This window comes from Melozone crissalis, unplaced genomic scaffold (genome assembly GCF_028551555.1).
Source record: "Melozone crissalis strain CALT ecotype California unplaced genomic scaffold, PUWL_Pcris_2 ptg000016l_1, whole genome shotgun sequence".
Classification (NCBI taxonomy): domain Eukaryota; kingdom Metazoa; phylum Chordata; class Aves; order Passeriformes; family Passerellidae; genus Melozone; species Melozone crissalis.
The window spans coordinates 9,992,597-10,006,745 of NW_026535794.1; the positions used below are offsets into that span (position 1 = coordinate 9,992,597).

Below are 14,149 nucleotides of genomic sequence, written 5' to 3' on the forward strand. Positions count from 1 at the left end.
TCCTTGATGTTTCTCATAAGCACCTCCTCTAGGCACTGACTCTTGTCCTCACAGCAGCCAACTGACTCCAGTGCCCTCAACCAACCCATCCACTCTTTTATAACACTCTTCTTACTGGCTACAGCTGTGGCCTGTTAACATCAGGCCTGCTCCTAATCTTTAATAATTAACCCAGCTGCAACTCTTTAGGGGGGTAAGATTACTTTCTATACTACCTTTGTTTACTCATATTCTAGCTCCCTACAATATGTATTACACTACTTTGTGTTTTAGAAATGTTGGGAAATGGGCCACTGCCTTCAGGATTTGCACGCTTTCTTTTAAATTTTCAAGTCGGAAAATATGTGCCACCATATGAAGAGCAGGATTCATGTATAGAGATACAGCAAATCTTTTCTTCAGATTTTCCACAGCCTCAGAGCACACACTATGTGGAGTTTAAAGAATACCTTTGCTTTTTCTTTTTTTTCCCCAAAGTATTATTTTTGTTAATATCTATTATTCTGTCACACTTATTCCAGCTGAATCTCATCTACCATTGTATTCCTTAATCCCTCAATGTATTTAAATCCATCTGGAATTTTTCTAAATCCTCCATAGTTCTTCCTAACAGAGACAATTTGCCGATGGGGTACCACTAATCTCTGTACACGCTGAGGAGCAGCAGCTCATGACAAATCTTTCTCTTCTATCTCATAACCAGCTCTTAATCCTCAGTGACACCCTGCCCCTTGCTCTGTGACTCACTCTCCTTAAAGTCAGTGTGAAGAGCATCCCATTTATGTCCTGTTGATCTGAAGGGTAGGTACAAGTTCTGGTTTTGCTGTGACAGGAGCTTTTCTCCTGGGAGAGTCTGATGTATCTCAGCAGAAGGTGCTGAGGACCTGAGGGTCTTCCATGTGAGGTGATGCCACCAAGGAGAAGAGAGGGTCCCTGGCACTGCCTCCTGGAGGCCCAGGATCAGTGGCCCTCACATACAAATAGACAGGACTTAAATTGTGCAGCTTTAAATAGCAGCTTATCATCAATGTGGTCTCAAGTCTGTGATCACAGAACTTCTCCATCTCAGAGAAGCTGTAAACAACACTAGGGAATCTTTTATTTTAAGGACACAGTTTAGTTCTTTTGAATTTCCCTTTTCCTTTTCTGTCTTTTCCTCTGCTAAGATTAGTAAATATTTTAACAAGCAAAATAATGGGAAACTCAGCTACTGATGTATGAAATAGATTGATGTGAAACTCCTTGCGTGCAAATTTCAGTAGTAACTGAGGCATGGGAGGGCTGCTGATGGTCCTGCAACAAACGGATACAGCTTTACCAAGGTTGCACTGGAGATTTTCACTATCCTCTTCCCTCTGACTCCTGTCTCCTGGGAATTAGCTTCATGGCACTTTTTAGTACACTAACACCACTGTTCTCTGATGTGAAAGGTCATTTACCAAGCCTGACAACGGCCAACTTCTCAAATCCAAGGCCAAACACCTCACAATCCAAAGGAAGGATGCCACATTTGCCTGAGGGAATTAAGGGAAGGTAATAAAAGGAGGGAATAAATGGAGAAGGGTGTCATCTACTCCTGCCCCAAGGATGGAGCAAGTGCTTCTGCCACCTCAGGTAGCACACAGCCTGTAGGAAAAGAGAGGGCAACACAGTGCCATGACTGCCGTTCTCATCAGGCTGTTAACCACCAGTATAAAGCTATCAAATCCAGCCTTCCCCAGCTCCTACTCCTCTTTTTCTAGACACAAAAGAAGTCTCAGTCATCACAAGAACAATACCTATTATCCATACAATGGAGAAGAAATGGAGACCTTAGAGGGGTTTGCTGCAGGTCATAGAGGAGGTAAGTGCCATGGCAAGGACTACTGGGAACATTTTTAATACCAATTTTATAGTGTTGCCATTAAATTCTTTCTGAGCCTACCAAGCCTAAAAAAGAATTTAGACACTGAAATTGTATTTATTTCTCTTGTCTGGAAGTGCCCTGAGAGTAACTTATCTGATAGTCTATAATAAAAGTCCTGGACACTGATGCTTTAAGTCCATGGTGTTAGAACAACCTGCCTTGTCTGTCTGAGGTTTTTTTCCATGCTTCAGTGTAACTTCATATATCTTGAAACATACATCTCCAGTAAAGACTTTGGGAGAGAATGCATTTCATGGATTCATTTTGGTTTGAACACAGTCTGTGTCTTACATTAAGTTAAATAATGATTAATTTTGTAATGGTTCACATTTATCCAGAATTCATGAGAATAACTAAACAACTTCCAAGCACAGAGCTATTCACTGGATTGTTTGAGAGCTGCCTGACTTCACAGCACTGTTATTGTAATCATTTTAAGGACACTGCAATTTTATTGCATTGGGCTGCACTTTCATTTTTTCATGCTTGTTTCCTCAAAGGCTATATTAGCCATAAAACCTTTTTAAGCTTACTTCTGTTTTGACAGCTCAGCAAATTCCCACTTTCGGTAATTTTTTCCCCTCTTTTCCCACCATCAGTAAGTGTGAATCTAAACCTCTTAATACAGACAGATTCAAGTCCAGACCAATTTGTAACACAAATGACACTCGCTAAAAATCAATGGCAGTGGTTGGGCTCTGAAGGTCAGAGGAGATAACAGCATCCTGGAAACAGGAGAGTGAGAGAGAAGTTGAGAAGGACCAACTCTCTGGAGTTATAATCAAAGTGTGACACTGTGCCAGCCCGTGCTTGCATTACTTCAAACATTCAGTACCTCCAGCTGTGTTAATAGTAACAAATTCATACAGATGCTTTGTCGCCTGCAGAAGCACAGAAATAATGGCAATAATCTGTGCCATGATTGTGTTGCCCTCCCTTCTGAGGCTGAAATGGACCCCACCAAAGCACTCCCTAATGCATTTTTAGCTGAATGCTGGAAACAGCTACAGGGTTCACTTGTCATGCACCCTGAATCTCTGATTAAAAAAAGCCTTGAAAATGTAAACCTGTTCTTTCATATCAAATTACTTCTTCATACAAGTAATTAGTAAATGAGATTGAGGACAAATGATGATACACATTTTAATGCATTTTTGACTTTTAAATTCTTTCCCTTGCTTCATATCTTTCATCTTTCTTCAAGGCAGCATAAAGCCCAGGCCATTTTATAATGCCAAATGACAAAGAATATCCAACAATACAGTGTTCAAAAAAAGGAGTTGAAGAAACACAAATACTAGTTCATAAAGGGACTAAAGCACCTCCCCTATGAGGACAGGCTTAGGAGGTTGGGGTTGTTCATCCTGGAGAAGGGCAGATTGTGTGGGAACCTCAAGGCAGCCTTCCAGAGTCTGAAGGGGCCTACAGGCAAATCAGAGGGGGCTCTTCACCTGGAAATGTAGTGACAGAAAAAGGGGGAAAGAATTCCAACTAAAAGAGAATAGGTTTAGGTTAGATGTTAGGAGGAGATTCTTTACTGGGACTCTGGCACAGGCTGCCCAGAGAACTTCTGCTTACATTTATTCACTGATTTTCTAGTTATGAAATTACTTCATTCTAATTTTTAGTGGTCGAGCATTTACATTTTGTACACAAAATGTGAGTTAAGAAATTTTTAAAAAAATAAAAAGGCAATTAAATGAAAATTAAATGACGACATTTTTACATCTGAGCTTCCCAGGACTGGGCAGAACAGCACTGATGAAAAAGTACTGTCAGATAATAGATTGCAATATGATTCAGTATGCTGCATTCCCAGGAATCCTGATCTTTGGCTTTCTTGTTCTCATTCATTTCAAAAGTTTAAAATTCATTACTTTTTCATAATGACCTGAATGGTACTTACCCAAAAAGCACTGTGATATACTAGAAGAACTGACCATATGTTATTGTGAGATTTTGCAGCATCTCAGGGTTTTAAGGACTCCCAATGTTTATAAAAACAAAGCACAGTCCCCAGCCCCATCCTTAGTTTGGGGATATTTCATGTGCAATTCTATAACCTGGAGTCAGCAGAGTGACCTGAACCAGCTGTTCTTCCAAAGACCTGGCATGGAAGACCCAAAGATAGGATGCTAAAGGCATGGAAAGGGGAATGAGAGAGTCTGGGAATGCCTGGCCTGGGAAATCAGGCCAGCAGCCATTCCTGTTCAGCTAAGTGGAGTAATACAGATCCAAGAGAGTCTTGTGGTGCTAGAGGGCTCCAGGCACACTCCCAAAATTGCACCCTGCATCAGGACCAGGGTGAATGCTTGCCATCAGTCATTAGTGCAGCACACTGGCTGGTCACCACGTACATTAATTAGAAAATTTTCTTTCTATGTTCCTCTAGAGGTAAAAATGCAGAACTGGTCCCAAAGAAATGAGAGGAAAGCATGGGTGAAAGCAAAGCCCTTTGAGGAAGGAAAGATGGACACTGGGAAGGACTCTTCTCTTGTAAAAAGATCTACATCAGCAGGTGAGAATCATGTTCTCTCACAATATATTTCAACAGATTGTGAAAGCACAAAAGCTAAGGGCAGCTGAAGTAGAACAGATTATCACATCTCTGTGCATATAACAGATAATAAAAATATACAAAGCTGAACACATGCATTAAAAAAAGGCAGTATTTATTTCTCTCTGTGACAAAGCCAGATTAACTACTGCTTCTCGGTTATTTTCTTGTGGATGAATAGGAAGCATGAAGTATCATTTTCCTATGGGAATATATAATATCTAAATTGAGGCAGTGAAGCAGTAATATGGGGGATATGATCTCTGTCACTTTCTAAGAATCACAAGGAAACTGGAGAATTATAGATGGAAGAAAGATTTCATGTCTAGAAAACTCTAGGGACCATAAATAATTATGCATGAAGAGTTGGCAACAGAAAATTCTAGAATTATGTGTCTCTACAGGTTTTGGTGCTGAGAGACAAAGACCAAATTGTACCTACTGGATAGTTTCACAGGAAAGGATTTTCTACATGTATTATTCAGATAGGGGGGTCGAGCTATGTTGTCAGAAGCAAAACCTTCGGCTTTAAAATCAATTATAGACATTTATAGAACTTATTTATGCAAGGGAAGAGTTATATAAGGGAAGTAAGAAATCAGAGATAAAAATTTTACTTTTTTTTCTAATGTCAGCAATACTGTTCTCTTTGGTGATTTTAACAGACTTCAGTAGCAACAGATATTCTGGTTTTTATGTATTTATAATTTCTCTTTGGTTTTAAAGGCACTTGTAGAAATTAAGTGAAGAATATGAACAAATCTCTTTGTCTTAATAAAGTGCACTTGTAAGTAGAATAATGATTTCAAAAAGGACAGTGAGATATACAGAGAGGATCAAATCAGTTTTTCTTTTTCAATAGATGTATTAAAAAACAAGAACATTCTGTTATTATTTTCTAGAAAGAGCTGCAAAGTCTCATGGAATATAAATGCTCAGCTTCTAAGAAACATCAAGATCCAGTAACTGAAAACAATATTAACCCTGTTTCATTGCTGTAGATATTGTGATTAATTTTTCCTATTTATTTTAAATTTAATTTTTAAATGCAATTAAAATGTTTCCACCTGGTAGGGGAAAAAACAATGAAGATCATAAAAATACAATTATTTAATGATATGCCTAGGAAAACAGAAAACTTGAGGAATAAACCAAGACTTCTGCACAACCCAACTTCAGGGTCCTAACCCGAATGCCATCCTGAGGAAAGTAATCATTATATGCAAAGCAGTACCATTTATCACATTTGTAAAGGTGGAGAAATAACATCAAGCATTTGCAATTAACCCAACCCTTCAGCACGTTAAATGGGTCAGACTAATCATATTCCATAGCAACTTTACACTATGAACACAAGCCCTGTTTCTTCCCAGCACCTGAGCAGAACTGCAGCTACCTCCAATGAAATGCAGAGCCATGCATGCAGCATCCAACTCAGTTAATGTGGTGTGAACAGATTTACAACCTATGCAATCTTACACAGACAGTCTGCATTGAGAGCTAACATATGACAAAACATGAACTATCCTGGAAATGCATAACACAACAATGCCAGGAGTTGGCTCACAAGCTGAGAGAGCTGCCATGAGCTGTCTGTGATCTAGTCTTTGAATGAAAAACTTCAAGCACAAGCCCTCTGATAAATCACAAAACAGGATGGGTTGCTTTGCATTATGTGTCCAAGCATGGCTTCAGACAAGCATGACTTGATTTTGAAGCTTGAAAGACTCTGTGATAAGCAGTGGAAAGAGAACTCTCAAACCAGGATTTTTCTTAGTGCATTTAAGTCTAGCTACTCAATCTCATATTTGAGAAATTGCACGCCAGCTTGGCTGTTTAAACTGCTGAGCAGGCAGCAGCTTACATTTAGATTTACTGGAAGTGGCAAGAACTACATTTTCTGGAAAGTCAGGCTTTGGGTTTCCTCATGAGACACTCAGGAGGCTAAACACTGTGTAAATGTTTTGATTGTGGGATCTAGGCCCTCATTATAGAGCACATACTGCCAAACAAATGGGAGAATTGGCATGGTTTTTAACAAAAAAAAAGTTTCCCAAATGTGAAGAACTAGAACTTTAGAAAGTAGAAAAAGTCCAAAGGCAAGACTTCTCTGACTAGAGAGCTCATACTGATGTATCCCAACTATAACATAGATACTTTATAACTATGGCAAAAGTAGAACAAAAATGAAAAAAATATCCCATAGATTACTTTTTAAAAATAAGATTACTTTGGAATTTTAGAGTTAAAATTAATAAAACACTTCAAAGCAATTACACTGAAAAAGAAAAAAATCTTACACAAAGATTTGTGTAGAATAGCCATTTTTTGAAAGAGAAGAGAGTAAACAAAGCAAATCACCAACTTGATTGGTTTCTCAGAATAACAAAGTACTGAAGCAGCACAGTGGAGGATTTGCTGGGCAATTTTCTACACTGAAAGTGTCAATTCATTCCAAAGCTTAGCACTGATGGATAATATGGATTGGTATGGATTGCAGTGCTGCAACCATCTGAAAGGTCACTTGACAAACACAGCAGGAGTGACCCACTGTTCTTGCATTGACAATCAGACTTGCCATTTTGACAAGTCTTTTAAGTATCACAAATCTTTACTTCAAGTATTAGATGGAAATATTTATCTTTGGTTTGTGGCACAATTAAATGCTGGCATCTTCTTAGCATTTCATGGAGTTCGGTGCAGCAGTGCTAACACCTTCTTGGATCATGCTTGCAAAAACCTCAGAAGCTAACAGGGAATGGATCTCCCCATAAATGTCAGCTATAGCACTGAGCAGAATCATAGAATTATTTAGGTTGGAAAAGACTTCTAAGATCATTGAGTCCAACTGTTAACCCAGACCTGCCAAGTCCCCCACTAAATTGTGTCCCTAAGTGACACAGGGACATGCCTTTTAAATACCTCCAGCCATGGTGACTTCCCAGGGCAGCCTGTTTCAAAGCTTGACAACCCTTCTGTGAAGTTTTTCCTAATATAATATTAATCCTAATATAATTTGAACATCTGGTGCAAGTCGAGGCTTTTCTCTCTCAGAGACTTCCTGCCCTCCAGAAGATCAAAGCTCCCTCCTAAAAATGTTCAGTTTCCACCTGAAAATTGACTGAGGACACACTTTATCCCTTCATCCAGATCATCAACAAAGATGTTAAACAGAACTGGCTTCAGTACTGAGCCCTGTGGAGCACACTGGTGTCCACCCAGAGTTGCAACCATGGATGTAACTTCATTCCCCATCACTCTCTGGTCCTGGCCATCCAGCCAGTTAAAAACCATTAAAAATGGAAAAGAAGGCAAATTATATTTGTGTATATGAACTCCTCAAGAACCAAGAATCTTTGGAAAAATTACCTTCTTCAGCAAGTTTCATTGAATAATAACAGACATAATTTAGGAAAAAGCCATCAGTGGGAGAGTAGCTAGGAAGAAAACCAGGTAAGATGACACAGTGAAGAATCTCCAGGTTGTGAACACTGAAATTCAGAATGTCTCCCATTTCCCAGAGCTCTGGCTAAAGTTCTAAACTTTACTGCATTTATGAGCCAAATAAATCTGAATAGTCAAAAGAGATGTTGTCATCATGAAACTCTTTGGAATAAAGGAGTCTTCCACATTGATATGAGTTAAAAGAGCTGGGGGAAGTAGGGAAGCAGTGCTGAGCTGGGAAAAACTGTCTTGTACTGCTTCACATAACATTCCTAGGCAGGAATGAAGAGGTGCAGTTAAAGGGTATTCCACCAGTTTCTGGTCTGTTTCTAATGTGCAGCCACATGCATTTCAATGCAACACAGTATAGTCAAAACAAGAATCCTCCACAATCCTATTGCTTTCAATCCTATTAATAATAAGTTTAAGACAGTCAAAAGAATCAATACATGCTGAAGAAATTTCTGCCTCAGTGTCTCTATGATGCTGGACAGGGATTTGAAAGCTCATCCTAGAAATTCCCAGTTTCTTACAGAAGAGGAATCAGGATCACTAATTAAATATAACATTGTTCTACAGAGGGGAAAAGGATGTTAAAGCGCCTACATGGTTCCATAATCCCAAATCCTGTAATGAACTGTGCATCATTAGGGGGCTAAAGTTGCCTTTTTGAAAGTCTAGTATTAAATGTCAAATTCATTAGTGGCATGACCTAAAAGCATGAGGTCTTTCTTTCCAAACTAGCTGCATGTGTGATGTTTGGAGTCCTATATGTGTTATTTTCAGATCAAAATGAAACCACAAAGAAAATACTGCACTGTATTATTGTGTGTTGTTTTTCTGAAAGAATGACTCAGGCATTGATATTTAGACTACTTTCAAGTCAAATATTTAAAGCTCTCATCCTAACCATAAGCACACTTACTGACTTATTGGAAGGTCACTAGAACATGAGAAGACAGAGAGAGGTCTAAGTGAAAGACCTACAAATTTAATGTCTCCTGCAAGGGAGGAAAGGCAACTGTAAGAAAACTGAACTGTTTGCTTGTATTTTCATCAAAGTACTGAACAGCTTCCAAACAGTTTCAGATGTATTAAAAATTAGGCCTGTGGCATTTTCCTCTTGTACATTCATATTTCACTAGGTGGAATGATTTTATCTTTTCCCAAGTTAAAAATGCCTTTCAAATTGGCTGTTGTACTTACTCTTTCACTGTCACAATATAGCCATATTCTTCCTCCTGAGAAGATTTCACTTCAAGTTGTAAGCCTTGTCCTGTGTTCTTCTGAGGCTTTTCATTGGAGTTTCCTTCCTGCATTAAAGTATTCTTGATCCAGTAGCTGGTCTGGCTTGGGTCTTTGGAGTCAGATTCACTGTTCTTTGCAGTTGTCAGCTCCCTTGAGAAAGTCTCACTTTTTACAATTTCCACACCAGCATTTGTTTCTTCTGAGGAAGAAAGGTCAGTTTCTTCAGATTTCTTAGTTTCTGTCTTTGCAGGTTCTTCAGGAATAAGGTTTTTATGCATCTTTTCAGCTAATGCATTCTCATTCAAGAATCTAATCAGTTTTGCAGTGTTCTCCTGTATTAAAAGAATAATATTATTTTTAAAACTAAACACAGGAAGGTTATAGTCACCAAACCTGGATATAATTTATAATTTTTTCAAACTCTTATTGCTGTAGTAGAGTCTACTCATACAACTGTTGCATGGTCATTTTCTTAATTTCTATAAGCTGTTAGACTATGTTAAGAACATGCTGTTTCTTCAGTAATAATAAAAGAACATTAAATTATGCCACTATATTTTTTCCAGTAGTTTCCATGTGTCTGTGTGTCTAAGTACCAACAAAAATGAAACTTTGTTATCAGTAAGTTAATGAAAAGGACAAAACAGAAATGTCCATCAATACTCCTGGGTTGGGTCTGGAAACTCATAACTGTTTGATCTCACAATCTATAACAGTAGAAAAGGAACAGATATTATATGACCAATTCTGTTTCCCTTCTTCATCTCTAGAAATGGTGACAAATTGTATGTGAGTGATCCAACAAGCTAAAAATATGATAACAGAAAACCAGAATCTGTCTAATAAATCAACAATAAGCAAATGAGCCAAAGTCAAAACAGGTGCCTGGAAAAATTCATTAGCTAGTTTCATTACATAACTTCATTGCAGCCAAACATTTGGGAGGAAATGATGGCTAATGGGAACTTTGTGCTCTGTGTCACAATAAATTCTATTCAAACATTCCCTATTCAAACTGTCACTAAGAAATTTATACATGAGATCCTCTGTAAGTCTGTTGTGACTACTGCACTTCATTCCTTGTTGATTTTCATGTGGGTGTTTAAAGCTCCTGCCACTCTATCTATGTGTGTTTCCCTTGCTTGGTAGAAGGAACAGAGAGATTTTATTGTGAACACAAGAGGATTTGCCCATTTATGAGTCATGCAGTATTAGCTTTTGATAGAATACATAGTAGGGGAAGTTTCACACAGTTTTTAAAAAATATTTGTTTGAAATTTTTCTGCTGCATGAAACTGAGAAAAAGAAAGATGAATATACCTCAAAAATGGCTAAATATTGGACAGCAGTCCATAGGAGTCAAACAAATCAATACACGCTAAAGAAATTCCTGCCTCAGTTTCTCTGTGATGCTGGACAGGGATTTGAAAGCTCACCCTAGAAATTCCCAATTTCTCACAGAAGAGGAATGAGGATCACTATATATATAAAACATTGTTTTACAGAGGGGAAAAGGATGTAAAAGTGCCTACATGGTTCTATAATCCCAAATCCTGTAATGAACTGTGCATCATTAGGGGGCTAAAGTTGCCTTTTTGAAAGTCTAGTATTAAATGTCAAATTCATTAGTGGCATGACCTAAAAGCATGAGGTCTTTCTTTCCAAACTAGCTGCATGTGTGATGTTTGGAGTCCTATATGTGTTATTTTCAGATCAAAATGAAACCACAGAAAAAATACTGCACGGTATGATTGTGTGTTGTTGTCTGAAAGAATGACTCAGGAGGAATATTGTAAAAGTAATCTGGATTAAAATGCTAATTTTGATGTTACTAGCTAGGGTACGAGATGTAATGCCTAGAGATTTTGAAATACCTTATGTTCCCCAGAACTAAGAGCCAAAGGACAGGGGGGAACAGCATTTTCAAGAACACCTCACTGCTCAAAATCTACGGATTTGAGGAAAAGACTGAATTTTTCTGAACTTTGTGAATCTATTTTGAATTCTGTCTATTTAAAATTGGAGAAAGGGGGGGAAAAAGGACTTTATTTTGATTTTTGAACACCAAAACCCATTTGGCTTAAGGTTTAAATAAATGCTCAATTAATATTTCAATGCATCAAAACAACATGTGTGTTATTGCATCATAGCCACACAAAACTTAGAACAAGTCTTATATTTCAGAAGTGTGAAATATATCAGGTTTCAGTGCACAGAAACCTGATATTCTGAGATGGAACATTTGTTTTGTTAAAATACTGGTACTCTACCTCTTTATCACTTCTCACACTGGCTTCGTGCACTCCATTGTCTGTAGGATATGAAAAGCACAAACATATAGTTATGAAAGGCAAACATCATATACAAAACAGACTTCTCATAGGCTACTTTCTAGCAGTGGTCTTTTTATGTGATTTAAACATTGAGACATCAAAGCTGAAAGGGCAGAGTAAGGAGCACTGTATAATTTGTTATTGTTATTCTAACCCCACTTTGATAGCAAATTAATGTGAGATCAATAGACAGAGTACTTCAAGAGCCAATGTAATAGTGTTGTTTTGCTAATTAAGTGTCAAATCTTCATATCAGTTTACCAATATCTGAGAAAAAAACCCAGAATAAAATGGCTCTAGCTCTCTGAATGGACATTTATGGTAAAGGAAAAGGAAACATTTATTTTCCTCATACCTATTTTGGTGGGAGAAAATGACATACTTCAAAAGATATCAGTCACCAAAATCATGTTTCAGTTTAACTGCAGTGATAATATTCAGTCATATCCTTAACCTCAGTCAAATAGCACTCGTTTTTTGCTTTATGAACTGAATCTCATTCATCTTTCTCAGCGTGATTCAAGATAAATCCTCAAGTTAACTCCTTTTAATTTACAACAAAATCTGGCAATAAGAATAACTAGAATATCCCTAACTAGTAAGGATTTCAGTAGATCACCATGAAAACAGTGAAAATCATTTTTTTATGACTTACAGTACACATTTCTGGCATACTAGATATTATAACATTCCTAAAATAGAAAATAGATGAGCAGCAACTTATGTTCCACTGTGGCATTCACTCATTAATGGCAATTACTGTGGCTCCTGAATCTGCATCACCAGGAAAATATGTGTGCAGACGGAAACAAATAACCATAATAACTCTTCTTATTCCCTAAGAAGGAAAGGGAATGAGCAGGTTTGTGCCTATAACTTGTCACAGATTTTCTTTTGTAAGTAACTGTGGCATGTTAAAAAATTATTATCTGTAAAACATATCTTTTTTCTCTGCATATTTTGAAATACATCTTATAATATAATAATTTCCATTATCATTTTGCTTAAACATCTCATTTTCAAGAATAGGAAATTAGACCACACAGCATAAAGCAATTCTTATTTCAATATAATTGGGTGTGTAGGTTTATCTTGTTTGTGAAGCTTGAAGACCAAGTGTTCATAAACAGTTGGGGTTTTTTTTGGTAAATGAAGAACCTGCTGTAAAAAGCAAACAACAATCTAAAATTCCACAGCCTTTTGGGAAATACAGAGACTTTCCCTCACACATTCTTTCAAACTGATTTTTAGAAGTCTAGCACTAAGGTGAAGCAATAGAGGAAAATCAGGGAAGCTGTCTTTTGCTGTACTTAACTTCTAAAATAAATACCTGGTATATTAACACTGTTTTCCATTAATCCAGTCTGAAGCTCTGCCCTTCCTTGAGCATCTCCTTTCTTCATTTGTGCTTCTGCTTTGTCTTCTCTAGTTTTTCCAGCATTTTTTTCTGTTTCTTGCTGAATGTCAACACTTTGGATTGCAGTGGCGATAGTATCGGCGATTTCATCCAGTTCTGTCGAGCTGAGATTCTCCACATTCACTTGGTGTTTCTCCAGGTCCTTCAATACATTTTTTATCAGTGCCTCTGGATCAGAAAACAACATAAACACATTAACTGCATAAATGAAACACATGTGCTTATATTTTTAATTTTTCCTTAAAGATTTAGATAGCTGTCCGTTCCAGGAGAGCATCTGCTTTTTAAAGAAAGGTGCTGCATTCCTTACAGAAAACACAGGATTCTTAATGGATGTTAAAGTTTATGACCAGGTGAATCTGTGCCAGGACAGGGGGATGTATGCTATTATAACCCAGCAAGTTCTCCTAGAGAGAGGGCATGAAATTATCACTTTTTCTTTACAAGAAAACAGTCCTCACTAGTCTAAATTGACTCAAAATACTGAAAGCAAGTGTTAAAGTAGCCTAACTTATTTTTTTTTTTTTTAGCTGCAAAACAGTACAAACAACATTAATGTTTCCTAGAGATCAGTTTTCTTTGGTAATTTGCTTTCACAAGGTAAGTATATCTATATAAGTTGCACAGAGTTCTGGGAAAAAATGAGTCAGATATTTTGTCTTTCAATCAAAAAGCTCCTCGTCAATTAGAAGGGGATATAAATAAATGTACATTATATATATGGGTATGTCACAGACAAAATTTCTAAATTTTATTAATTTCTCTTGGAACATATATATTTTTTCAAATACATATCTACATATATAGATGATAGATATAGATTATATAGAGATATATAGAGCTTGTTTTGGTTTGCCAGCTATGAATGTTTTACCAGTCACAGTGAGAAAAAACCAACAAAACCAAACAGCAAAACACTTTTGATGTGATAAAAGTTTTGAAGGTAAGGAAATTCAAGGACAATGGGTATTAAAGGTGAGTCAGAAGATGAAGCATAACATCTCCCCAGGGAGGGCACTTTTCTGACTGCACTTATTGCATCTCCACTATCAGTCTGTAGAATTCTGAAAAATTCAGCCTAATGTAGTGCTTACTGTAGCACACCAAAACTATTTCCAATCATGCCTCTGTTCTGCTTATTCATGTTGATAAGAAATTTAACATATTTATGCATATGCATGCAGGCAAGAAAAATCTTTCACATAGTATTGTGTAGGAAGAGGAAAATAAGGGCTGCTTTTAAA

The 14,149-nt window shown here is 37.2% G+C and overlaps 1 protein-coding gene across 1 annotated transcript in view; it reads right to left on the reverse strand.

Moving 5' to 3' along the window:
* Positions 1-14,149, reverse strand: part of PTPRN2 (protein tyrosine phosphatase receptor type N2) — a 634,421-nt gene that overhangs the window by 373,219 nt on the left and 247,053 nt on the right. Inside the window, exons 7-9 of the mRNA XM_054274266.1 lie at positions 12,819-13,073; positions 11,426-11,466; positions 9,114-9,487 (exon numbers count right to left, since the gene is read on the reverse strand). Coding sequence (XP_054130241.1) covers positions 9,114-9,487; positions 11,426-11,466; positions 12,819-13,073 — 670 coding nt within the window. The remainder of the gene's footprint in view (positions 1-9,113; positions 9,488-11,425; positions 11,467-12,818; positions 13,074-14,149) is intronic.